This window comes from Eublepharis macularius, chromosome 17 (assembly GCF_028583425.1).
Source record: "Eublepharis macularius isolate TG4126 chromosome 17, MPM_Emac_v1.0, whole genome shotgun sequence".
Classification (NCBI taxonomy): domain Eukaryota; kingdom Metazoa; phylum Chordata; class Lepidosauria; order Squamata; family Eublepharidae; genus Eublepharis; species Eublepharis macularius.
Window position 1 is genome coordinate 12,006,114 of NC_072806.1, and position 27,998 is coordinate 12,034,111.

Here is a 27,998-nt window from a genome sequence, read left to right on the forward strand (position 1 = left end):
GCCAGTGTTATGATTAGAATGCTAGAGGAAGTTCTGAGAGTCCTGTGTTCAAATCCCTGTGGTGCCAGGAAACTCACTGGATGACTGCAGGGTGGTCCCACTTTCTCAGTTGAACCTACCTCGCGGGGTTGTGGTGGGGATAAACTGGATGAGGATAAAACAGGTTGTCTGGAGCTCTGTCAAGGAAGAGCAGGGTAAAAATGTCTTCTATAGCACCTTTGTTTCTTTACTAGCGTCCTGAGACAGGCAGACATCCAGCAGGTAGGGCTTTCTTCACTGGCAAGAGAAAGCTGCGCCTGTCTTGTGAGGGATTATGAGGGCTCAGAGCCGCTGCCAGGGAAAAAAATGGGGTGGAGGAAAGGCACTGCAAGGAAGCAAGAAAGCAAGGCGTAAAGCGAAGTTGGCTGTGCCGTTAGGAAGGAATTCCTCATACAGAGCTGCCTTATACTCGGACACCGCTCACAGCGCTACTTTGGAGGGTGGACTGGGCGACATCAAAGTCCTGCTGTCCTCCCTCAGGCTCCACACCCAAATCTTCATAAATTTCCCAATTCAGAGCTTGCCAGTGGTCCATCTTACGGTTGCCAGCTCCAGGTTGTGAAATTCCTGGAGATTCGCAAGGTGGAGCCAGGAGAGGGCAGGCTGTGGGAAGGGACCTCAGCGGGGTATAGAGTCCACCCTCCACTCTCCTGGGGAACTGTTCTCTATGACCTGGAGCTCCGTTGAAATTCCGGGAGATCTCCAGCCGCCCCCTGGAGGTTGGCAACCGTGCCCGGCCTCGCAGGCTGCGCGCGGGAGGTCCCGAGCCCGAGTCCCGGCCCCTTCCTCGAGCCCGCCCCGTTCTCTCTCGCTTTGACCCGGGCCGGCTCCGGCAGCTGCTTTCGCTTTCTGCGCCCGGGCGGCGAGATGGGGAGGACGCGCGGCGGCTCCTTGGTGCTGTTGTGGCTGCTGCCGCTGCTGGAAGCGCAGGTGGGTGAGCAGGGGGTGTGTGTGTGACTCGGAGCTCCCTTCCCCGCGGGATCCTCCTGGGCAGAGACCCTCCTGGGGCAGCTGGCCAGCAGCTGGCAAGACGCCCCCTTCCCTGGGCAAAAGTCTGGGGAAATCGAGTTGATCTCCAAGGTGCCGCTGGACTCTAACCCTGAAGCTCTGCCTCTTCCCGCTCGTTGATCTCTAAGATGCCGCTGGAGCCTAACCCTAAAGAAGCCAGTGCTGCCTCTCCAGAGCTCGTGCCCTGCAAATCTCGCGGGTCTGCAAATCGCCATTGCCTCCTGCAGTTCTCTAGCAGACCAACACGGGCTGAAACTCTTCTCTGATGATGGGAGAGCGAGATTGGAGGCCATAAAGACCAACAGGATTTTCAGGGCATAAACTCTGGAGAGTCAAAGCCTTTGACAATATTTCGACAATAAGTCAAAGCTGTTAATGGAAGAGAAGTTGAAATCCACCCATGTTCAGTTCAGGGAAAGGAACCCGGTGTTTGTTTACCTCTTTGGGTGATTCCCACCCCCCCACCCCCCCTTTTTGGCTGGGTCAAAGCAAGTTAAAAGTGGGGGATTTGTTTCGGCTTGACTAATTTTATTTATTTGACTTCACTTGTCCAACTTTTTTCTCCCCCCTGCCCCTGGGAACACAAAGCGTCTTTCAACATCATTCTCAAGTTCTCTGTTTTGTCCTCTGAGCAACTGAGTGTGAGAGAGAATTGCTGGTCTAAGGTCACCCAATAAGCTTCCAAGTTTGAATAGTATTTATTGTTTATTTGTTTTGAATGTTTCGTTTTACTTCATTTATTCCCCACCTTTCTCCCAATTGAGGACCCAAAGCAGCTTGTATCATTCTCCTCTCCTCCATTTATCCTCACAACAACCCTGTGAGGTAGGTTAGGCTAAGTGTGTGACTGCCCCAAAGTCTCCCAGTGAGCTATGGCAGAGTGGGGATTCGAACCTGGGTCGCTGAAATCCCAGTCCGACTTTATCTCACCTCCTTCCTCTTAGAAGGCTTGGGCTGTGTGTAAAGTTTCCATTCCTTTCTTACAACAACCCTGTGAGGTAGGTTAGGCAGAGTGTGTGCAACTGGCCCCCAGTCACTCAGCAAGCTTCCGTGGCAGAGTGGGGAATCGAACCTGGCTTGCCTAGATGCTAGTCCCACTTTACCTCACCTCCTTTTTCGCTAGAAGCCCTGTGCTATCTTTAGGGTTCCCATTTCTTTCTTCCAGTCCTGAGAGGTAGGTTATGTTGAGTCCCAAAGTCACCAGGGAACTATGAAGGCCAAGTTAGTCTGAACCCCTAAAGTGCCAACCTGGGCCGATTCCAGACGGCCCCCTGCCTCGCGAAACGTCGCGCGTCGTCGCGCGTTGTTGCGCAGAAAACGCAAAATATCACGTTTTCTCACGCGAGTTTTGCGCGATGTCACGCAAAACTCGTGCGAGAAAACGTGATATTTCGCGTTTTCTGCGCGACGACGAGCGACGACGCGCAACGTTTCGCGAGGCAGGGGGCCGTCTGGAATCGGCCCTGGCTTGCTGTTTCTCGGGGCAGCTGACATGATGCCTCTGGACGCTCGCAAACAGAGCCTGAAAGAGGTTCCTCTTTAGTTTGGCATCCAGTGGTAGACTGCCTCTGAACATGGAGGCTCCACTGAGTTAATACTTGTTGACGAGCAGTAGCCCATAGTCACATGGGCTATTTAAAGCTCTTTTCTTTCTCCTGCTTTTGGCCATTGCTTTATTTAGCAACAAATTTATACTCATTTAAAACTGTTTTTAACATATGCAGAGGGGATAGAAGGGCAGCAGCATGTGTGAATTTAGCCCTAAACACAGGGTAGCAGAGTTCTGACATGTGGGACAGAATGGCGCTTCTGAATGTCATTGCAGAGAATCATTTGATAGGCGTACAAACACAAAGGTTAATTTATAATTGTATTATGGTTGTTGTGGGTTTTCCGGGCTGTATTGCCGTGGTCTTGGCATTGTAGTTCCTGACGTTTCGCCAGCAGCTGTGGCTGGCATCTTCAGAGGTGTAGCACCAAAAGACAGAGATCTCTCAGTGAGATCTCTGAGAGATCTCTGTCTTTTGGTGCTACACCTCTGAAGATGCCAGCCACAGCTGCTGGCGAAACGTCAGGAACTACAATGCCAAGACCACGGCAATACAGCCCGGAAAACCCACAACAACCATCGTTCTCCGGCCGTGAAAGCCTTCGACAATACTATAATTGTATTTCAACCTTCCCACGATTTATCCAGGATTCCAGCCCTTCCCCCCTCCCTCAATTTGTCTAAATTCATTTTAAAACTCCTCTATAATACTGACCACCCTGTGCTACAAAGTTCCACGAGTTAATTGTCAAAAAGGAATTGTGTTAGTCTTTATTTATTTATGCAGCTTATAGATACCCTACCTGTCTCTCTGAGAGTCAAGGCAGATTGCAGAATAAAGGAAGAGAGGGGACAAAACATCTAATCATACAACATGAGACCCCTGATCAACAATGCAACAGAGCTAGGAACACCAATTCAAAGACTAGCGCATTCCCGTGCAGACTTACTTCTGTCTAAGCTCATTGACTTCTATGGGTTTAGTGTAGAGTAAGTCTGCAGAGGGTTGCACTTAATGTGAACAGTAAGAGAAGAGCGAGATGCAATAGGAAAGTTGTTTGTTGATCCTTTAGGATCCATTCCTGACTCGTTTTATAAATGGCTTCGTCAGGGGATCAAATAAGAGTAAAATTAAAAATAATGAAACAATCACATTTCAAAAAAATATTAAAAATCGAGTTACAGGCAGTCATTAAACATCTTCTAAATCAACATGAGCATGATATAGGGTCATATCCATGTGCAGGGAGAAACCTTCCCAAGGCCTTCCTCAGATGAAGTTGTTGCCTGGCGGTCTTTTTCATCTAGTAATACTGAGTATTGGCATTAGAGTAAAAAGACTGGCCTGTTTGTCGCAGAGCGTGCATAATTTTACGATCTCCCCCCTGTCCCCCTTTGGTTGCAATTGCATGCACAGTTATTTGGGAGAGCAAGATCCAGATCCAATAGCACTTTATAGACAGATTAGATTTCCAAGGTATGAGCTTTCGAGAGGGGAAGCTCTCTTTGCTCGTATCCGACGAAGGAAGCTTTGACTCAAAAACGCATACCTTGGAAATCTAGGTGGTCTTTAAGGTGCCATTGGACCTATTCTTCTGCTTCAGAACAATCTGGCTGCCTACCTGAAATTTACGTGGGAGTATCTTCCGCTGACCTGAGTCAGACTTACTTCCTCGTAAACCTGCCGAAGCTCATTGCCGTTATCTATTTTCCTAAGAAAGCCCAACTGTTTAGCATCTGTTCTAAGGAAGATGAGTCAACCCCTTGACTATTTTAGCAGCCTTGATTTTTTCTAGTTCCATAATATTTGAGTTGGGTTGATCAGAACTATACAGTCTATTTGAAATGTAGTCCAAGGTTTATGTAATTGCATTATGATCCTTGCAATTCTCCCCGTTCATCTCCCTTGTAATGATTTCCAGCATCATGCAGCTGCATTGGCGTTGTGCATTCCCACACTGCATGGGCGCACCTGTGAATAATATCACGTGACTGGATGGGCAGGGCCAGTTGTGTGACTCTTTAGGTTGCCTGGTTTACTGCGGCTGCTTATTGAGCTGACATTTTCAGCTAACTTCTCACTACAACCTCAAGATCTGGGTAGGCCCAGCCTGCTCAAACTCGCTAGCAAGTTCTGAAAATTTACTATTTCCTCCCTTGTCCCATATGAGCACCACTTTGCGTTTATTTTCTTTGGAACCTAGCTATCTTTTTGCTGTCTGTTGGAAGCTCTTCACAGCCTTTCTGGGATTTCACCATTTTGAATGATTTGGTGTGGCTGTGGCTAAAGGCTCAGTGGATAAGCCTCTGCTTTGCATGCAGAAGTTCCCTGGTTCAATTCCCGGCATCTCTAGTTAAAAGGACCAGGCGGTAGGTTATGTGAAAGACCTCTGCTTGGGACCCTGGGGAGCAGCTGCCAGTCTGAGCAGACAATACTGACCTTGGTAAACCAAAATCTGATTCAGGATAAGGCAGCTTCATGTGTGTTTTATGTGTGGTGTTATCTGGAAATTTGGCTGCCTGGGACTTAACTACAGTTTGGATGTTCCTTGCTTATTTTACACTAGTAACAAAGCCCATTGTGGGAAAAATACAACAGGCTCTAGAAAGGGGAGGGCGGGCAGGCGAGCATTGCCTCCTCCTCTGTGCCTGATCCTGGCTGGGTGAAGGCAGAGGGAAGGCATTGCCACCTGCTCTACTCCTAACCCCAGCTGGGGGGGCATTGCCACCTCCTCTGCTACTGATCTCAGCCGGGTGAAGGAGGGAGCAGGCATTGCCACCTACTTTGTGTCTGACCCCAACTGGGTGAAGGGGGGAGAGCATTGCCATCTGCTCCGCCCCTGATCCCGGCTGGGTGAAGGCAAGGGGCGGACATTGCCACCTGCTCTGCTTCTGATCCTGGCCGGGTGAAGGGGGGGAGCAGGCATTACCACCTGCTCCACGCCTGATCCCAGCTAGGTGAAGGCAGGAGGGTGGGCATTGCCCCCTGCTCTGACCTGATCCCAGCCTGGGCTTCCCACTGCAGTGCAGTCTCTGGAGGCACAGGCTGCCTCATCTGGCAGCCCCACAGCAGCGCCCTCTGAAGGCGCACCAGGGTAGGAAGTGAGTTGTCTGGAACACAGCTAGCCTTTTAGATAGTTTCCAGATCGGCTTTTAATGTTTTTATATCTGTTGTTTTCGTGTTAGTTTATAAAATTGTTATTGATTTGTTTTGCCTGCCTTGGTTCCTGAGATGCTCAGGAAAATGGTGGGTATATACATATCAAGGAGGAGAGAAACATGGGAGGAAGTTGGTTGTTTTCCTTCCTTTGCCATTTTCTGACTGGAAAACTCCCCACTAACAGGGACCTTCAAGTTTTCCTCAGCAGGAGTCAAAGCAGATCAGAAGTTGCTTTTTAAAAAGAGAAAACAGCAGAGGGAGAGGAGGATTCAATTTCTCTCTCTCTCTCTTCCCGTGCCATTCTCTTCCTTGATGAAGCAATCCTGGCTGCTACATTTGCAAATCAGCACATAGCAAAAAGTGCATGTATCCAAAATTATTTTTAAGCCAGTGGACCTGATGGCTGTACATGAGCCGGAAATATACTCCATTCTCGTACAGGATCCTTTTTCCTAGATCACTCAGGGTTACCCCTTTGGGGTGACAAGATTTGTGTTATATGGTGGGGGTAAGTGCCCTCAAGTCATAGTTGACTTATGGTGACCCCGGTGGGGTTTTTATGGCAAGAGACTAAGAGGTGGTTGGCCTTTGCCTGCCTCTGCAACCCTGGTCTTCTTTGGAGGTCTCCCATTCAATTACTGACCAAGGCTGACCCTTCTTAGCTTCTGAGATCTAATGAGATCAGGCTCACCTGAGCTATCCAGGTTAGGGCTTGTGTTACTTCCTGAATGTCTAATCATGATAGAGATGACACGAGTTGCAGTGGCTACTCAGAAGTTGAAAATGTTATCTATGACAGACAGCTTATTGATTATAAATCTGAGGGCAAAACACTGATTTGAAATCTGTGAATTCCAGATATGTCGTTTTTGAAACCAAACCAAAACACCATCGTTGATAAAGTGTTTCCATCTGTTTTCTTTAGTAATACTTTGCATTGATTCTACACATTCAGACTGCTAAACCAAAACACCATTGTTGATAATGTTTCCTTCCTACTTTCTTTAGTAATACACATTGATACTATTCTTTCAGACTGCTTCGGGCTTCAGGACAAATGTTATCTTTTTGTAACCTTTATGCCTTGTGTGAGGGGAAGGAGTGGGGCAAGTGAATTAATGGTGAAGGTGTGATTTGAATTGGGGACTTCCCAGTCTGTAGTCCAGCCTCTCAGCTCCCCAAGAGTGTGATGAAGGGGAAATCCCATTGTCCCCCTTGCAACCATCTCTGCTTCCCCCCTCCATCTCTGGCTCCTTCTCCCTCACCCTTCTACCGGATCTGGCTTGCTTTCTCATGTCCCCTGTTCCTGGCTGGCCTCCCAGCAAGGAACTTCTGCCCTGGTTTTACTCTGGACTTTAACACTAACCGTAGTTAGTTGAATCAAATTAGGGTTTTGCATTGGGTCTGAATTGAGCCAAAATCAAAATGACAACGTTGTGAAACCAGTACCAGTAAAAGAGAAGATAAATACCCAGAATGCACATGGGCAGAACAGAGCAGGCCTTGTGGGATAAAAAAGGCTTCTCCTTGCTCCAAGAAGCTGTATGTGTAGCACTGTGTTGCTGTGTTGTGTTGTTAGGGCTGTCTTTGGCTCTTTGCAGGGCTCGGGGTCAAGCAACTCAAATTCCTGCCTCTTGTTAACCAACGGCACCATAACTATGTTTGTTTATTTAGGAGATTTATATGACCTCCCCAGACCTTTCCAAGACATCACACCCTTCGAACAACAAAAAATCTGGCAAGGAATGCAAAAGAGTCAATACAAAACAAATCCTGCCCTTAAAAATCAATTGAAAAGTGTCAAGCTAATAAAAGAAATAATGAAGGAGGTTCCAATAGCTGTAGTTGCTGTAGCATAGTGGTTAAGTGGTTTGGCTGTGAATCAGCACTCTACTGGTTTGAATCCCACTACTGCCATGAGCTCAGCAGGTGGCCTTGGATAAGCTGCTCCTCTCAGCCCCAGCTCCCCAGCTGGGAGGATATCATGAAGATAATAATAACGCTAGTTTGTTAACTGCCCTGGGTGAGGCACTAATCTGTCAAGAAGAGTGGTATATTAAGCACAGTTATCATTATTATTAATAAAAGCCGGGCAGGGCTTTAAAAGCTTATAAAGCACATCAAAAATAGAGCAGGCTGAAATGATATGATAAAGCAGTCTTTCAGTTTACAAGCAGACTGTAAAACAGCTAAAAAGATGGAACCGCTTAGTTCAAAGCTTGGGTAACATTTTAGTATAAAGGAGATGACAAAATAACAACAACAACATTCGATTTATATACCGCCCTTCAGGATGACTTAACACCCACTCAGAGTGGTTTACAAAGTATGTCATTATTATCCCCACAACAAACACCCTGTGAGGTGGGTGGGGCTGAAAGAGCTCTGAGAGAGCTGCGACTGACCCAAGGTCACCCAGCTGGCTTCAAGCGGAAGAGTGGGGAATCAAACCTGGCTGTCCGGATTAGAGTCCTGCTGCTCTTAACCACTACACCATACTGGCTTCCAAAATGCTATTTTGGAAGGAGGTGCAGGAAAAAAATTGTGGGCCAACCCATTTTAAAGAAGCCATACAAACCTGTTTAAGAACATCACAGGTTCACAAGTATTCCAGAGTTAAGATTTCTCTGATTTTTAAAGAAGAGTAACCTTCATTTCTATGTGCCAGGGGAAGACTGTGTTTCGCATGCAGGTTTCTCTCATCAGTGTAGTAAATGGCACTTCTAGGCATACTTTTGAGGTCAGGAAATTAGCACAGAGAAGGGTGGAAGAGTTAAGTTCTTCCTTTCCCACACTGTACCTCTGGTGTGAATTGTGAGTCCCCTGGGGCTGCTAATTACAGAGTTCTGTTTAGAAAACTTCTAGTGTCTCTCTCAGCTGATTTGAAAAGCAGAACAGAAATCCAGTGGCTCTCTAAAGTCACAATCCATATGCCTGAATGAATGTTGTTAGTCTTTAAGGTGCCAAAGGGTGTCCGGTTTGTCCCCTATTCGATTGCAATCCTTTTGAAATGTGAACATTTGAAATCCTGCCAATCATTTCATACCCTCCCTTTTAATGAATGGTTCATAATATAGCTTACTGGGTTCTTTATTATAGGCCTCTATATACCTCCATAGATATTTTAGCAGTTTGCAGTTCCATATAAGTTGAGAATACCTTATCAAACTTTCCCCGCTGATCCTCTGTAATGTAATTTCTGTATTGACTCCACTGTTATGCATATTTCTGTCTGTCTGTATCTGAAGAAATGAGCTGTGACAATTTTTGTTAGTCTTATAGGTGCTACTGGACTCTTGCTCTTTTCCACTGCTACAAACAGGCTAACACAGCTACCCATCTTGATCTCTGTCTGTCTGTCTATCTGCCAGCGAAGGGTATGTAGCATGCATCAGATAAAGTAGTCTTTCAGTCCACAAAAGTGTGTGTCACAATACAAGTGTCACAAGATCCTTTTTAGTTTCCAAATGGTGGCTTTTTTTTTAAAAAAAGTGTTATTTTCTAATTTTAAAGAAAAGGTCATCAGAGCACTCCCACACATTTGGAAAACCTCAGCAAGCAAAGCACGCTCAAGCCTACCCAGCCACAGCCATGTGTAGCCATTCCGTGAACCTTCCCCTTTTAAATTAAATGTTTGCTTAGTTGTGTACTCTCTCTCTCTCATATTGCTAAGCAGAAGTATAGGGATCTCTTTGCAACGAGGCCTCTGCCCCTTCGCCGCCCCCGCACGTACCGCCCAGAGACAGGATTTGGCTGACCCAAGTGTTACAGGAAGCATGAGTCAGATCTATCGCCTAAGTGTGACTCTCACGTTTACCGTCTTTTGCTCTGTTTTGGAATTGCCTCGCCGTAACTGTGAAATTACTGTACACAAAGATTCGTCATAAACAGCAAACTAGAAAGCCACAGACAGCTGCGACCTCGTAAGAACACCCATATTAACATCATAGAATTGATCAGATGCAAGAGGCAAGGGAATTAAGGGTGTTTTGTTAATTTTTTTAAAGAGACTGGAAGAATTCAGGGGTGCATCTTGGCAGCTAGGTATTGACCCTCCAGAAGATTCTCTGCTTATCTCCTATCTACTGAGCAGTAGCCGTCTAGTTGGGATCTTAGACTTTGCTAAAGAGCAAGTTTCACCTGTTTTAGAGTGACTTGAGAACCATTTAACAGTAAGAAGCAGTGGGGTAGGATAAAAACCATTAAGGGTTGAATGGTATTTATTTATTGTTTATTGGTTTTGTTTTGTTTGACTTCATTTATAGTCCACTTTCTCCTCGACAATCCCCAAAGCAGTTTACATAATTCTCTTCTCCATTTTTCCTCACAACAACCCTGTGAGGTGGGTTAGGCTAAGAGTATGTGACTGGCCCCAGATCATCCATCAAGCTTCCATGGCAGAGTGGGGGATCATACCTGAATCTCTCCGTCACTCTAGCCATTACACCACACTGGCTCTCAGATTTGAACCTGGGTCTCCAAAATCCCAGTTGCACACTCTAACCCAATGTTTCCTTTTTTTATTAAGAGTTTTATATAATTTAAAAGAAACATAAAAATACTACAATTACACACAAACTAATAAAACAAACAAAAACAACTAATCAACATACAAACCCAAAATACAGAAAAACAATAACAAAAACAAAAACAATCTAAAGTAAAAGGTTTCCAGTTGTCTCCAAAATAAATATTCATACTAAGCCAAATCTACGCCTCCTCTTGGTAATGATTAAAAGCTCTCTTTTTTCTAATATCAAAATCCCTTAATCCATAAATACACAAATCTCCAGATCATTGTTATCTACTTCCATTCATCAACAAACTTTTTGACTTTTTTCTAATCAGTGAAGGAAGTTTTGCCTTCTTAGCCAGTTCCATCATCTAACTCAGTGTTTCCCAATCTTTTTTCCATGGAGGAACCCCTAAATTAATCTTTAAAAACCCTGAGGAATTTCTAGCTATGAAGACATTGATGGGCCAGAAAAAACTGATCCTTCAGTTATTGCTAAATTATTGTCATTTGTACCGTCAGTGCTCTGCAACAATTTGAAACAAACACAAACACAATGCAACAAAACATGACCTTCATAACTGTGTTGTTTTAAGGAATATTTGGAATTTTTCATAGTATTTCAAAATGTTTATTTATTCCGTGATTTCTTGTGGAATTCCTGGCACTGTCCTGCGGAACTCCAGGTTGGGAAACACTGCTCTAACCCTGCCCCGTACTGTGTCTTCTACCTGTGCAAGATCATTTCTCTGATCAAAAGTGGCTTCCCTGTAGGGTTGCAAGGCCCCCTCAACTTCCCAGTGGGGGGATAGGGGCCTGGCACTTACCTTGGGGGAGAGGGGTGTGTGTGCGTGTGAAGCGTGTGTGCGCCCCCACAAGCACAATGGCGTCACTTCAAGAGTGACATCATTGCGCGGACCCAGGGAGCGTGCCCATGCTCCGCAGGGGCTCAAAATGGGCCCGATCTGAGCCGAAATGAGCCCGTTTTGAGCCACTGTGGAGCGCAGCACTCCTGTGCTCCTCAGTGCCCAAGAACGGGCCCATTTTGCTGCTGATTGGGCCCGTTTTGAGGCACTGCAGAGCACAGGAGCGCTCCTGTGTCCCACATCACCTTAAAACAGGCCCGATCCGCGGCAAAATGGGCCCCAAATGAGCCCAATTTTGGCCGAAACGAGTCTGTTTTGAAGTGCTGCGGAGGGCAGGAGCGCTCCTGCGCTCCACAGCAACCCTGATCTGGGCCAAAACAGGCCTGATCCCAGCGGCTGCTGCAGACAGGAGCACGCAGCGCCACGGGAGAGTGCGCACGGGAGAGCACGCATGGAAGGTGCGTGCCCCCCGCTGGTTAGGTAAGCAGGGGCGGGGTATGGGGAGCGGGGGGCGGGGGATCCCGCGTCCCCACCAGAGGTCTGGCATCCCTGCCTCCCTGCACTGCTTTTAGCCCTTGTAGTAAAAATAATTGACACAAGATAATTGCTGATTCCCATCCCCCCTTCCAAGGATCAAAGAAGCGGCTGTGGGGGCTTCCGACCATGGAAACTGCACAGGGGAAGATCGAATGCTTCCATCCTCAAAGCAGCAATAGTGCTGCATATACCCCCCCTGCAGATGCTTTTTGCATGTAAGGATCACAGGTCCCTGGCGTTCCATGAGGCTTGATCTCATGAGCATGGCTGCCCCTTGCATGTTGCAGGGGGGATTGTCCCACCTGTGAATGTTGGTAAGGAAGAGGGGATGTGGTGTTTTACTGAATGGGGCAGCAGAACCTCGAGTGGGTATAAATAATGTTAGCTTTGATGCTGGTTTTAGGTGGGGCAAAGCTGGTGTGGGGACAAACCAAAGAGTAGGCCTCATGACTTGTTACATTACCCCAGCAGCGTAGTCTTGCTACACCAAGCAAAAAATCCATCTTGTTCAGCTTAATAATACCAACCAACTTTATTGTGGCATAAGCTTTCAAGAGCCACAGCTCTCTTCGTCAGATGCGTCGAAAAGAGCTGTGGCTCTTGAAAGCTCATGCTACACTAAAGTTGGTTAGTCTTAAAGGTGCTACTGGACGCTACTGTTTTGCTACTGCAGACTAACACGGCTAACTCCTCTGGATCCATAATAACACCATCCTTGAGAAGACACAGGATGGTTCTTTTTTTTAAAAAAAATTAAGAATTTTGTTAAAGCAAAGAAATGAAAGTAAGTGCATAATATAAAAGTTATACAGATTCTAAATTAGACAGTAAATTGAATGTTCTACAATCTTATACAACCAATAAACATATAAACGATATAGGTATAATAGCTTTGGGAGTAAAACAAGCAATACATTCACATTTCCTTAAACCTAACCACAGAACATTTCTCCCTCTCTCTCCCTCCCTCCCTGTCTCTAAGCTTCTGTGTCAATTAGTTTAGCCTAAGTAATCAAAGAAATCCTTCCATTTTTTCCAGAACTCGGTTATTGGTCTGTATTGTAAGTAGGTAATCAGACTGGCCATTGGAGCATATTCATAAAGCACATTCAGCCCTTTCTCCCAGTCATTGGTATTCAGGGCTAGAGATGGGCATGAACTGAAATACGAACCAAAATTAAGCACGAACCAGGCCGGTTTGTGGTTCATGAACCACGGTTCATCAGATCCCATTTCTGACGAACCACCATGAAATTTTAGGCTGGTTCGTTTGGTTCATTTTTTGGTTCGTCACTGCAGACAGCCTGGTACCAATCAAACAGTTTCCTAGGCAACAGGGGATGGACTTCCTGCAGACCTTCTGCTGGCCAGGAAGTGACCTTTTGCTGGCCCAGAAGTGACGATTTTCTGACCTGGATGTGACGTTTTCACAAACCAAATGAACCGGTTCGCGAGCCAGGGGCAGATTTGTGAAAGTTCGTGGTACGTGAAATTTGATGAACCACGAACTACATGGTTCGGTTTTTTCCGGTTCCGGTTTTCCACGTGCCAAGACCACGGCAATACAGCCCAGAAAACCCACAACAACCATCGTTCTCCGGCCGTGAAAGCCTTCGACAATACACGAACTACATGGTTCGGTTTTTTTCCGGTTCGTGCCCATCTCTATTCAAGGCACACTGCCCCAAAACACAAAGGTTCTGTTGAATCATCACAGCTAATAGCCACTAAGAGACCTCCCTTCCTCCATGCAGTTGTCTGTCCCTCTTGTAAACTTACAGGCTGTCACTTCATCTTGTGGCAATGAGTTCCACATATTAATTAAATTTGTGGGGAAAAGTAATAATGTGGGGGTTTTCTGGGGCGGGGTGTGTGCGTGCCCTGAATCTACCACTAGTCATTGTCATCCCTTAGGATTATGGAAGAAGGAGAAAGAGTTCTCTGTATTTATACCTCTCTCAAGGTCCCCATCACACCGCTTGATCTTCTTGACCCCGTAATGGTTTTAGCATAGGGAAAGTGCTCCAATCCGTAGAACAGTTGGGTTGCCTTTCTATACTTTTTTTCTAGCTCTTTGATACCACCACCCCCTTTTTTGTGGTGGGATGATTAGAACTGCGCAGAGTGTTCCAAAGAGGCTGCACAGTCACCACGGTCTCGTGACAACGTATTTCATAACTTAGTTGTGCATTGTGTGAAGAAATGCTTTCTGTATTGAATGTCGAAGTGCGATCCCATGATTCAGTGTCAAAGGAAGGGGTCTTGCTGGAGAATTGGCCTTTGTGTGGGGTTTCCCCATTGGAGTGATGTTTGGGCCAAGGGGGTCCAAAATTCCTCTTTGAGTAACAGAGTGGTTTCAGAGTTAGTCATAGTCTCTGTTTTTGCACATCTGACTGAGGCTTTGCATTCAGCTATGGTTGCCAACCTTCAGATGGAGCCTGGAGATCTGCTGGAATTACAACTGATCTCCAGACGGTAGATATCAGCTCCTTTAGAGACAATGGCTACTTTGGAGGGTGGACTCAACAGCCTTATACCTTGCTGAAGTCCCTCCCCAAACCCCACTTTCTCCAAGGCTTCACTCTCAAATCTCCAGGGATTTCCCAACGCAGAGTTGGCAACCCTACAGCTGACTCTTAGTTTTCCCTGTCATAGTCTACTAGAGCTGCAGTCTTCTGGTGGAGGGTCCTCCATTCTCAGCCTCTGCCCCCCGCTGCCACTTACCTGGCCAACATGCAGTGGGTGTGCTCCCACCGAGTACAATGACATCACTTCCTTAAGTGATGTCATTGCACCCGTGTGAGAAGATCTTCTCGGTAAGTGCCAGGTTCCCCTTGCCCTGCTGGGAGGGTAAAGGGACCCGGCAACAGTATAATTTACTCAGTATAATTTACTCAGGCAGAAGAATAAAGTGATACAGTCCTGAGGCAATAAAAGTGACTGTACCACTTCAAAATGCCTGTAGACAGTGCTGTTTTGGAATACTGCTCTTCACTTAACCCCTACCAAAAGCCGCTACCCACTTAGAGAAAATCAACATGGTGTAGTCGATTAGGCTAGGATCTGGGAGACCCCAGTTCAAATCTCCACTTGGCCATGGAGGCTTGGGCCGGTTGCACACTCCACTGAACCTACGTCACAAGGTTACTGCTGTGAAGATAAATAGGAGGTGGGGAGGAAAATGCTGTAAGCAACTTTGGGTCCCTTTTGAGGAGAAAATGGATTATAAATATCTAGAATTAATAATATATATATATATTAAAACTAGCACATAAAGAGAAGGCTTAATTCGTCCTTTGTTCTAGTAGTGTTCTATTTTTTTTAAAAAACGGGGATTAAAAATCTAATTCCTTACTCTCAACCTGAAGTGGTTCGGTTATTTTTCTGTTGCCGGACTGTACCACTTCATGGTATAGACAGGGCTTTTTTTCAGGGGGAACACGGGGGAACGGAGTTCCAGAACCTCTTGAAAATGGTCACATGGCTAGTAGCCCCACCCCCTGATCTCCGGAGGGCAATCTAAATTCCCCTCTGTCTGGAGATCAGGGGGAGGGGCCACTGGCCATGTGACCATTTTCTCCGTGGGTAACCCACTGAGTTCCACCACCTCTTTTCCCAGAAAAAAAGCCCTGGGTATAGACTAGGCTCGAGGCCTGAGCGCTTCATTTTCATTTCATGGGTTGGATAGTCCTTTTTTTCTAGTCAGATTGTTACAGCTGAGTTCCTCTTTTTCCACAAGCTCCTACTGTGAACACAGCAGTGTAGAAAACACTGCTCTTTATTATTATTTTTTTCCACAGCGGCTGCTTCTGATGCCAGTGAGTGGGTGGCTTTGTCACTGTGGCTTCCATGGCCTATTCGGCGTGACTTTTTCTTTCCACACACTCCGCCCTTCAACATCTCAGGTTTAGTTTGTTCTTCCTTTAGAACTTTGAGGTGTGCCACATTTACAGACAGGATATCGGGCGGGGGGGACTTGCATCTCAGCACAGTGGCCTTTTCAGATTTTGCAGTTTGCATGGCTTTAATTTGGCTGCTAAGGGGTGGTGGAGATGTTATGGCCTCCGTCTCGATGACACTGTAGGATGAAAGCAGACACGGATAGCATGCGTCTGCGGTGAATTTGCTCTCTCCCCCTTTTGGGCCAGATGTACAAACTTCCAAATTAGACTGGTCTCTGGCGCAACAGTTCGGAGTACTGTTTGGCTGGGGTGTGCGTTTTGAAACCGTTTCTCTCGCTTTTTGCCCCTTCTCGAGTGCTGAATGGCAAACTGTTGAGGCATTCACAAAGACATCTCCTCACAAAGACATCTCCTCTGTGGGAAGGCCTGGCCCTTGTTCATGCGTCTCCTTGTGGTGTGGTTTATGTGAGAGAAAATAGGAAAGAAGCCCCTCTTTCTTCATCTCACAAGTAAGGCCTTTTCGGCATGGGTGATTTTGGCTGCTTTTGACCTCATATACTTCCAAATTCTGGACCTTTAACTTCCCCTTCAAATTTTAGTGTGGCGTTTTTAAGGGCTCTTTTCAGAATTTTCGACCTTGAGTCCTTGAACCACCACATTGAAATTTGAAGGGGGAGTTAAGCATCCAGCATTGGGAAGAAAACTCAAAGTGGTATGAGGTCAAAAGCGGCAAAAATTGCCTAAAGACCTGAATAAAGACAGTTAACACTGATTAACCTTGTCTCTTCCCGAATCCTTCTTCAAACACATAGAACCTCTCTCTGTTGGTAACTTCCTTTAAACCTAACCCCCAGTGATGATATAAGGCTTTTTGGCGCATAACTCTGGATTTCAAGCTCCAAACCGCTTGCTGTGGTCTCCATTTTTTTCCCCTATTGAAGTTAATGCTACAACACCATTGCCCTCTTGTGAACTGGTTCCACATGAGGTACCCTGGATCCAGGCCATTAAGACTTTAAATGTCGAGACCATCCATTTATACTGGGCTGGGAAAGGTGACAACTGCTTGGGTGGGTGAGGGGTCATGTTTTGACATGTAAATAGATGGACAGGGGAATAAAATGATGATGATGATGATAACTGCACTTATACACTGCTCTTCTAAACAGATTAATGCCTCACCCAGAGCAGTGAACAAGTTAGTGTTATTATTATCCCCACAATACAGCTGGGGAGCTGGGGCGCTGGGGCTGAGAGGAGTGGCTTACCCAAGGCCACCTATTGAGCTCAGGGCATTAGTGGGATTCAAACCAACAGAGTACTGATTTGCAGCCGAACCACTTAACCTCTGTGCTACAGCAAACACGCAAATCCCGCCTCAGTTTTAGACCTAAGGCACAATTACTGTGTTAAGGGAGGGGTCAATTTCAGGTGGGTAGCTGTGCTGGGTCTGTAGTAGAAGAGCGAGATTCAGGTCCAGTAGCACTGTAAAGATCAACTAGATGTCAGAGCTCCCTTCGTCAGCAACCCTTTATTCTTAAAGAGCCAAAGTACATCGAAATTCAGAACAAGACGTCATTGAAGAGCCAGTATAAGCCCACTCGCATAACTCGCATAACAAAATCTTCTTTGGAGGTTTTTAAGCAGAGGCTAGATGGCCGTCTGATAGCAGTGTTGATTCTGTGAACCTAGACAGATCATGAGAGGGAGGGCAGGAAGGGTTACATCAGTGCTTAGTTCTCATGGCCCCTTCTTATACGCCCAGGATAAGGCCGATCGCCACTTTGGAGTCAGGAAACCCCACGCCAATTTGGCTAGGGATCCTGATGGTGTTTTGCCATCTTCTGGGCATGGAGCAAGGGGCACTGGGTGTGTGTGTGTGTGGGGGGGAGTTGTGAATTTCCTGCACTGTGCAGAGGGTTGGACTAGATGACCCAGGAGCTCCCTTCCAGTCCTATGATTCTATAACTGAAAACATTCACATCACTAATATTTGAAATATTCATTAATAATCCATAAAGTTTCGGCATCTCAAACACTATTGGTTGTGTGAGTCCTTTATTAGAAAGTGGCATGCAACATCAAGACTCACAGTAAGTAATAAATCCACACAGGAGCCCCTTGCACAATGGTATAAGTACAATGGCATAAATCTGCAAACGGGCTGCACTTGGAGTTGGGAGGTACCAGAGAGCTTAGCTGGAAACCCAGCAACTGACAAAATCTCAGTGCCTTACCAGAAAGGGGGAAATGGCCCATCTTCCAACTCCTCCTGAAAAGGGCTAGAGAGTGTGGTAACTCACATTTGTTCAGCTCCTTACAATAAGAGGTTGCGGCAGATGAGATAAGCACTCAGTGGAAAACTTTACCCACAGGATATGTTTTTAAAATGTGGTCCGTCTTATCTTATTTCCCTTGGTGTTTGAACTGCAGATTTCAAGTCATTAAATAATTTTGGAGGGTTGTGTTTTTTTCACCTTGGTTCATTGAGCCTGACTTCAGCAAACTGCAGTTGAAGTTCTCGATTGGCACAAACCGCAAAGAGATCTGACCTAAAAATAGTTTGCTCAGCAGCAGAATTATTTTCCTTCCCTCCGACGTTCAGCTTTGCTAAGAGCTTCTTGTTCGGAACGGCAGCCGGCTCACATTTGCAGATGCTGTGGTTTTGTATTGCTTTGCTGCCTTTCTGGGCAAATTGTTTATCTGCTTATATTGTATATATACACACATGCACACACACCACTCTTCCATAAAGCTCAGAGTGGCTTACAACAGAACAATAACAATTGTTTTTGCAAAGCTGTGTTTGCTGTGTGAAGGGGCTGTGAAATGCCAGAAGGGAAACTTCAGCCCACTGGAACCTCTCCAGGTCCAAGCCCGGCTCTGGAAGGCAGCTCCAGCCCATTTCCATTCGTTGCTGCTCTCTGGTTGTGATCCCACACAGTTTTAGACTGAAGAGGTGAAATTGACAGAGCCTTCCTGGCAGCGAAGATGAAATTAACAAACCCTCTGAAGAGTGATCTCTGCCAGCTCTGTCTTTTTAAACTACTCTTCCTGGCTACCATTGCGTCTCCCTACACTTGACAAACATGTGCCGAGGAATCTCGTGTAGAGAGACTCCCACTTTGGAACAAATATGCCTAGGGTTGAACTGCCTATCAACTCCGTAGCTCCTAGTTCCCCAAAACAATAAACATTTACAGCAAAGATCTGCAAAGATGCCGATTGTTCAAAAGCTGACGTATTATTGCCGTGTATCAAGGGGGGCTTCCTATTTTCCTGACCTCTGTTCTGAAATGCCCATTAAACAAGCGACTTGAAAGTATTCGCTGTGGCCAAGAGTCAGATGTTTATCTTTCCTGCCCGAGAGCAGACACAATGAGATCGCTGTGAGATTTGGGGTAAGGAAAGGAGGCAGGATATTCTAGCTTCAGGCATAATCTGGCTTTGTTCCTGCTTTAGACTTCTCCCAAATCCAAGCTGTGGTCCTGGCAAATACAGAAAGAACCAGCTTAGCGGTGCGCTAATGAGGTTGCTCAACTCCTTGGCGAGGGAGCTCTTCCTGCCGTTACCTCTGTGGGCACATACGCTGCTGCATTCACCCAGAGCTTTCAGAACAATAACTCTGTTAAGATCAGGAGACTTATCTGGATGGGTTGCTTGGTGCAGCTTCCGTGGCTTCATTTCCCTTGTGCATAAGCAGAAGCTTGAAGAGCAGGTGATATTGCCTTTTCCCGTACATGGATGGGCTTTGGTCGAGATCTACGGAGTGAGTTGTGCTGATCTCTCCCACACTTCCCCCTCCCAGCACTGGCATTAGTCCTGACATCTTAAGTCTCTGGAGGGCTGCTTCCAGATGGTGGAAGCAGCAAGTGGTGTGGGAACTGGCAAGAATAGCTGTTACCCACACAGTTAATGTGTCGCTTGCACTATTGCCACATCCTCCTCCCCAACTCCTCTGTGTTACACTTGTGCATTGAGCAGGAGTACCCACACACTCCAGAACCCCCTTTAAAAATCTCCAAAGGGCTTTCCCCCCTTTCTTTTCTCCAGCCATCCAAATAGGAGTGCCACCCTCCTACTGTTTTTAACTCTTAAAAAGTTTGGGGGGAGTTCTTAAATCAGTGTGCTTCCAAGTCTCTTTTGGCTCTTAAAAATGTTGCAAGAAAGTTGTCGGTTTCTTTGGGCTGCTCAATCAAAAAGAGTCCAGTAGCACCTTTAAGACTAACCAATTTTATTATAGCATAAGCTTTCGAGAATCAAGTTCTCTTCAGCAGATGCCTGATCAAAACTGGGCAGATACAGAAGAGGAGGGGGTAAGAGAGAGAACTTGATTCCCCCTCCTCTTTCTCCCTCTCCCATAATAATAGAAGGCAGGGCTGGAATGGAGGGGAGGTGGGAACCCGGTGATATTGGTGGGCAACAGATTCAGGAGATACTTCTCTACTCAGCAAGGGCTTAAATTGTGGCATTCACTGCCGATAGATATGATAACGACAAACTTAGATGGCTTTGACAAGATTCATGTCCATCAGCGGCTATTAGCCAGTGGCTTGGTGATTAACAACACAATCCTAAGCAAAGATACTCTAGTCTAAGCCCATTGGTTTAGACTGGAGTAACTCTGCTCAGGATTGCACTGTAAAGGGAACTTTGACATACAAAGAGGCACTAAACTTCTGAATATTGGTGCTAGGGTTGCAACATCAAGAGGAAAGCTAGCCCTCTGTTTGTTCTCTTTATAAAACAGGACCCTTGTCTTACTTCAGCAAGGCTCTACTTTACATTTTTATGTTCTCTGAGGCCTCTCCTTCCAAGGGAAATCCTGGAGATAAACGCCCATAGGAAGCCAGAGATCTGTTGCCAGTATTGCTGCAACAAGAATAATGAAAAGAGCTTTGATCATGTTTGGAACTAATACCCCTTCTGCCTGATTTTTGCAGGGCTCTTCACTGCCGTACAGACCCCAGAGCCCGGGCCAATGCCACGATCCAGACGAGTACTATAATCAAACCGTCGATAGATGTTGTCGCTTTTGTCCCCCAGGTAAGGTGTCTGGGGCTGTGTTAATGCAGAAACCTGAATTTGCGACAAGGCATGCAGTTTCTTTTCAGGAAGCCCTTGAAGTGGAAAAAGATTTTTTTTAAAAAAAGGCATTGCACAAGAGAGGAAGTGGTATAACATGCCCCGTTTCCTTGAGATTTAAGGTTTGGTGTGAAATTGTAAGATCATTGCTGCAGAGACTGTATCCAACTGTGTGTGCAAAAAAGGATGCTTTGATAAGAGTTAATACTATTTATTTATTCCTTCCTTTAAAAGAACATAAGAAGAGCCCTGATGAATCATACCAGTAGGCAGGGCTTTTTTTCTGGGGAAAGAGGTGGTGGAACTCAGTGGGTTGCCCTCGGAGAAAATGGTCACATGGCTGGTGGCCCCGCCCCCTGATCTCCAGACAGAGGGGAGTTTAGATTGCCCTCCGCGCCGCTCGGCGGCGCGGAGGGCAATCTAAACTCCCCTCTTTCTGGAGATCAGGGGGCGGGGCCTCCAGCCATGTGACCATTTTCAAGAGGTTCCGGAACTCCGTTCCCCCGCGTTCCAGCTGAAAAAAAGCTCTGCCAGTAGTTTAATCTAGTCCAGCATACAGTGACCAGTCAGATGTCCCACAAGGGCAACCATCAGGACAGAGAGGCCCAAGATACATCCTACTGGTGCCCTCCCCAAACACAGATAGTCAGAGATCTTTTTATTTTTAATTTAATTTGTTTGAATTTTTATTTATTTGTGGAAAGCAAAAAAAGGGAAAGAATCAGCAACAAAACAGTGAAACAACGCTGGTGAATCTATGCGTAAGCTTCTATAAAAGGACTTCAAATATCTAAAAACAGGCCTATACGCAGTTGTCATCAGTGTGTGATATTTTCAAATGTTGCTAAGTTTATAAGGTCCTCAATCCAATGAGTTTTGGGACGCGGGCTTTTGTCTTTCCGATATAGTCAGAGATTGCTGCTTCTGAACATGGAAGTTCTATGCCATCATATGCAATGGAGCAAGATTCGGGAAGAGTGACACCTAAGAGACCAACTAGATTTCCGGGATGTGAGTTTTCAAGAGTCAAAGTTCCCCTCTTCAGAAATCTAGTTGGTCTTTAAGGTACTACTGGACCCGAATCTTGCTCTTCTACTACAGACCAACACAGCTACCCTCCTGAAACTATCATATGCAATAGATAGCTTAGGCTGATTCCACACACGTTGGATAATGCACTTCAAATCCTCTTTATAGATCATTTGGAATGGATTTTTTCATGTGCAGAACAAAAAATCCACCTCAAACAATTGCTAAAGTGCATTGAAAGTTCATTATCCAACGTGTGTGCAGAATCTTAAGCCATTTCCACACACATTGAATAATGCACTTTCAATGCACTTTAGCAATCCTTTGGAAGTGGGTTTTTTGTTCCACACATGGAAAAGCAGTTCCAAATGTTCACGAAAGCGTATTGAAAGTGGATTATCCAACGTGTGTGGAAGCAGCCATTGACCCTTTTAAAGCCACCTATGCTGGTGGCCGTAGTTGCACCTTGTAACCGTGAATGTTGTTAGTGTTTTATACATTTCTGTGAGGAAGTCCTTTGGGGGGGGGGGTCTGTCTGGAATTTATTGCCCATCCCCTTTATTGGATGCCTGACTTCTAGTATTTGGGGAAGGGGAGAAAGAAATATGTTATTCGTTTGTGTGAATCCTAAAAAACATAGTACGAAACTCACCCAGCACTACAATGATAATTTAAACGACAAAGGGGGAGGCGAAAAGAAAAAACTGACTTTTCACTTTCTCCACATTATGCATAATTTTATACACCACTATCACACCCCCCACGTAGTCATCTTTTTTAAAAAAAAACTAGGAAAACCTAGTTCTGTCAGATGGTAGAATTCAGGGATCGTATGCAATATTTTCAGCAGTCCCAGGAGCCATTTTCTACGGAACTGCTTCTAGTTCTTAACCCAGGCTCTGTTCCAAGCTCTTATCTGTCACTCAGGGAAGGAAGCACAGGAACGTTGTGCAAGTGTGCCCCGAGGCATGCTTTTTAGCAGTTGTCACAAGGAATGCTGCATCCTTGGTTCACGGAAATGCGGAGTAAAGTTCCTGACTGTGCAACAATGTAATGGCTAAGGGACAAGATATGTCATTTCACAGCCTGCCTCGTACTTCCCTCCCATTCCACATGTGTCAAATAAATAACATGATCTTTCAAAAGCACTGTCTTATATTCAATGAGGCTGCCTTATATTCAGTGAGACCATGGGTCTAGTGAAGGCAGTATTATCTATTCTGACTGGCAGCTGCTCAACCAGGTCTTTCCCATCACTTCCAACCTGAGCCTTTTCACCGGAGAAGTCGAGCGTTGAACTGGGCCCTTTCTGTGTGCTGAACAAGCGCTCAGCCACTGAGCCATAAGCCCTCCACTGACACTTTCTCGTCTCATGGTTCCTCTTTCCTGTTACTGTCTTTGGTGCATGCATGTGTGTGTGTGTGTGTGTGTGAAGGAATGCCAAACATTCTATAAGAATGTTTGAAAAATAATCAAACCCCGCCCCCCTAAAAGTGGCAAAGATTTCTTCACTATCTACCTAGTTCACACAGCAGGCTAGACAACTTTTTATTCATTCATTTATTGAGAACATTTGTATGCCGCCTTTCCACCCAAAATAGGGTCTTCAAGGTGGTGAACGACAAATTTTAAGATTGGTAGCCATGTTAGGCTGTCTGTAGCAGCAGAAAAGAGCAAGAGTCTAGGAATGCCTAACAAAATTTGTGGTAGGGTAGGAGCTTTCATGAGTCACAGCTCACTTCTTCAGAAACCAACTGAAGAAGTGAGCTGTGACTCACGAGAGCTCCTACCCTACCACAAATTTTGTTAGTCTTATAGGCGCTACTGGACTCTTGCTCTTTTCTACTGCAACAGTTATTAAAACCTTTAAAACATATATGTAAATACAATAAACCCATATAATAAAAACAAACAACATGTACTAAAAGATGTGATATAACTTCTACCATGCAACTACTTTGTGAGCCTGTATATGTACAATTAGTATGTCATACACAGAATGGAACAAGAAGCCTTCCCCTTTGTGTATGCAGCTACGTACCTCCGTCAGCTCAGCATGCAAGCTGCTGCGACTGGGATCGGGGCCCCGCATGAAAGGAAGAAGGGACTTAACCCAAGGAAGAAGGGATTTAACCCCCTTACAGTGCAATCCTAAAAAGAGTTACTCCAGTCTAAGGCCAGTGAAATCAGTGGGCTTAAACTGGAGTAACTCTTCATAGGACCATATGGCTAATTTTGCTAAAAGAAACTAGGCTTCCTACACTGTTGTTAAGATTTTAAAGTGCAAAATGAGATTGTTTGTAAAAGGAAATGGTTCCCCCCACCCCCAAAAGCTGCTAACAACAGCACCAAGAGCCAGCTTTCCATTAGCCAAACCGAGCGAGGCGTGAAAGCTTAAATCCTCTCTACTGTTCCTCTGCAGCTCTGCTTCAAATCCTGGCTGCACATGCAATTTATTTCATACAGCCTGGTGGAGGGCTGTCATCCCTGTTGCATGTGTTTTTTGGCCAAACCAAGGTGTGTAGACCCCTGGGCGTGGAGCCGTCCAATCTGTGTGGAGCCATCTGGTTTTCCTTACTTGTCGCACTGAGCGACTTCTCTCTGCTCCCGAGATCTGGCTCAATAACAGGAAACCGGCATCCCCCGGAAGCAGCCCAGTTTCGGCAGAGGGGCAAAAGTCAAGCAGAATCTTTGGCGTTCCCACTTTAGAACTTGGAATGGGGGGGGGAGGGGCAATGACCAGAAGAACAGTTTCCGGAGAATTCTCGTGGGAGAACACTTTTACTCTCTAGAAACCAGGGGCCAAACTCTCCAGTTATGTTTTCCAGCACTAGGAAACTTATCTTGAACAAGGAAAAAAAAGCCCCCGAAAGACAACATGATAATATAAATGGTGTGGCTAAAAAAAAAAAATCTGTTACATAATCATATGTAGATCAAGATGGGAAGCTGCAGGGCTTTTTTTTCTGGGGAAAAGAGGTGGTGGAACTCAGTGGGTTGCCCTTGGAGAAAATGGTCACATGGCCGGTGGCCCCGCCCCCTGATCTCCAGACAGAGGGGAGTTTAGATTGCCCTCCATGCCATGGGCCATCTCAACTCCCCACTGTCTGGAGATCAGGGGGTGGGGCCACCGGCCATGTGACCATTTTCAAGAGGTCCCAGAACTCCATTCCACTGTGTTCCAGCAGAAAAAAAGCCCTGGGTAGCTGTGTTAATCCCAGCGTAAATTTGTTGTCTCTAGCTATAGGCCAAAGTTATAAAATCTTACATCACTTCAGCTAAAAATAGTTACATCTACTGTCATAGTTAAAATGAATTAAATAAAACAGTACAATAAACCAAGCTATCCCGGAAATCAGCAGTAGAAAAGAGCAAGAGTCCAGTAGCACCTATATGACTAACAAATTTTGTGGTAGGGTATGAGCTTTCATGAGTCCCAGCTCACTTCTTCAGATACCTGTCTGAAGAAGTGAGCTGTGACTCACGAACGCTCATAATCATATGTAATATAGGTGACAATGGAGTGCATAGAACCATGAAAAATTTAAGCATGCTCGGGAAGAATGCAAAGAATGCAGGCAAGCAGGCACGCAGCTCAACAGGGACCAGTTTGGGGTGGGTAGCCATGTTGGTCTGCAGTAGAACAGCAGGATTTGAGTCCAGGGGCACCTTAGAGACCAAAAAGATTTTCAGGGAGTAAGCTTTTGAGTGTCAGAGCTCCCTTCTTCCGTAGGGACCATTTCACCAATGCAAGCCAGTCTGGATTCCAGGAACGCCCGAGTTTAATTCCAAGTGACTTGGGGAAGGGGCTGTGGCTCAGTGGTAGAGCATGAGCTTTGCATGTAGAAGGTCCCGGGTTCAATCTACATCTCCAGTTAAAGAATCTGGCAGTAGGTGATGTGAAAGACCTCCTCCTGAGACCCTGGAGAGCTGCTGCCAGTCTGAGCAGACAATACTGTCTTTGATGGTCTGATTTAGTATCAGGCAGCTTTATGTGTGTGTGTTCATTATGGTTATGGATAACTGAATCAGCTTGGATCCAATGATCAAGAGCAAAAGCAAGGTGGCCCTGGTGTGATACGGGTGTGTGCGTTTCTCCAACTTTGTTACCATGGGGTAATAATGATTTTGAGCCTCCCCGATTTCAGGAAAATTCCTCTCCGCTTTTGTGGAATAGAAAAGTGGCTTAGGAGTTCTATTGTGAGAACGAGAGTGTTTGGAATACAGTCAGATTCACAGGAGAGAGGTCTCTCATGGGTGCAATGGACTGTGAAGGTTCCGTGGAGCCTCCATGATCAGGCGCAATCTACCTCTGAATATCAATTGGCGGGGAGAGCATACAGCTGAAAGAGGGCTGTCGCAGCTCTGCTGAGGGGCTTCTGGGAGTCATCCGGCTTGTCATTGTGGGTGGGATACAGGAGGTGGTCTGATCTGGTATGGCTCTTTATGACCATTAAACTCCTCTAAGGGGCAAGGAGCTCAAAGAAAAGGGCAGGAAGGACAGTGCCTCGCTGGCCTCCAACATGTTTTCATGCGCCCGAGTTGTAGTGTTATGGGAGGTGGGAAATAGATCTCTCCAGGGGTTTTTTCCTGGGAAAAGAGGTGGCGGAACTCTCAAGAGGGAAATGAGGAAGAAACATATGGGATTCTTTGAAATCATATTATTTTCAAGCACTATTGCCAAGTATTTTCAAGAGGTGCCGGAACGCCGTTCCCCTGCGTTCCCCCTGAAAAAAAGCCCTGGTTCTGTCTATCCATTTTCTGTACCCCATGCATAGTTTTATAATTCTCGATCATGTCTCCTCAGTACCTTTTTTTCTAATTTGAGAAGCCCCAGAATTTTCAGACTTTCTTCATAGGAAAAGTATCCCAACCGAACCAGATGTTTCCCTCATCTGTAAGTCACTTCCTCCCCTGCCACTTCTGCAGTATTTTTTTTTTAAGATATGGCAACCAGAACTGTATGCCGTATTCCAAACAAGGTTGTACCGTGGAATCCTTGCAGGTTGGAGGAAGGCGATGCTTTTTAGGGTATGGGGTTGAAAAGCAGCTCTTGCGCTGCCTGGCAGTGTGACCTTTTTCTGTTTCCTGTGGCAGGTTTCCGAGTCCTCCATCACTGCAACGAGACCATCAACACGCAATGTGAGGCATGCCAAGCAGACACCTTTACGAAGGCTTCTAATTCGGCTACCCGCTGTTTTGGCTGTTCCCCAAAATGCAGGACAGGTATAGAGAAGCATTCTCTCTCTCTCTCTTCCTTTTTGTTACCTAAGGCTCTGTCAATTTCACCTCCCCTTTGAGAAGGCGAAAACGAAATTAACAAACCCTCTGAGGAGTGATCTCTGCCGGCTCTGTCTTTTCAAACTACCCTTCCTGGCTAACATTGTGTCTTCCCACACTTGAGTGTCCCTGTGTAAGGTGTCTTATGTAGAGGGACTCTCAGACACGAGTAGGAATGGAGATCCATGAGCCTTTATATCCCAGCCAAAAGGTGGGTTGGGTGTTACAAGACAGGCCATCAGGATGTAAAGGTACAATGCAGCTTGGTTACATTAAATTAGATTGAAGAGACCCAAGTACTTATTTATTCTTTTCAGTGCATGTTTATGCTGCTTTGTCCTTCCCATGACCCAAACAGCTTGCCAAAAAGACATGATTTAAGCAGATTTAAATAAAAAAAACAGCATGAAAGTAAACAATGAAAAGAAGAAATATTCAAACCATCTGGGGCTGGGGGCTGCTGGGTTCATCCATCAAGGCTAGGGTTACAAACTTGGCCTTGGGAAATTCATCAAAATTTAGACGCAGTGCTTGGGAAGGGCAGAGGACTGAGAAGCAGTGGCGTGGGGATGTGATGCTATAGAGTCCACCCTCTGAAGCTGCCGTCTTCTACAGGAGAACTCTTGCACTAAAAAGGTCCCTGTGAAGGTGAGAATCTGTCCCTGTGGCAATGAAGAGGGGAAATAAGTGGAGCATGTCCTGTTCTATTGCCATTTTTGTAATGGTATTCATTCAAATACAATTGCCCCATTGCTTAAAAGCTTTCCAGGCCTTTCTAATGTTGATGTCACAAAGAAGCTTCTAATGGGCGACAATCAGCAGAGGAGTACTAGCTGTGCAAAATTTCTTTCAGCGGCTTGCAAAATCTGTCGGAATTTTAAATTTTAGTAAATTTTGGCTGCTGTACAGCAGGATTGACCTTCTGTATTTTCAACTTGTTTTGATGTCAACTTTTCTGCTCATTCAATTTGTCCTGGTTATAGACCGAATAAATTTGACTTTGATTTTTACACTCTGCCTTTCTCCCCAA

At 45.7% G+C, this 27,998-nt stretch overlaps 1 protein-coding gene across 1 annotated transcript in view; it reads left to right on the plus strand.

Moving 5' to 3' along the window:
* The first annotated feature begins 856 nt into the window (after positions 1-856).
* TNFRSF1B (TNF receptor superfamily member 1B) overlaps positions 857-27,998 on the plus strand; it is a 41,267-nt gene continuing 14,125 nt past the window's right edge. Inside the window, exons 1-3 of the mRNA XM_055001968.1 lie at positions 857-969; positions 20,518-20,620; positions 26,786-26,914. Coding sequence (XP_054857943.1) covers positions 907-969; positions 20,518-20,620; positions 26,786-26,914 — 295 coding nt within the window. The 5' untranslated portion in view covers positions 857-906. The remainder of the gene's footprint in view (positions 970-20,517; positions 20,621-26,785; positions 26,915-27,998) is intronic.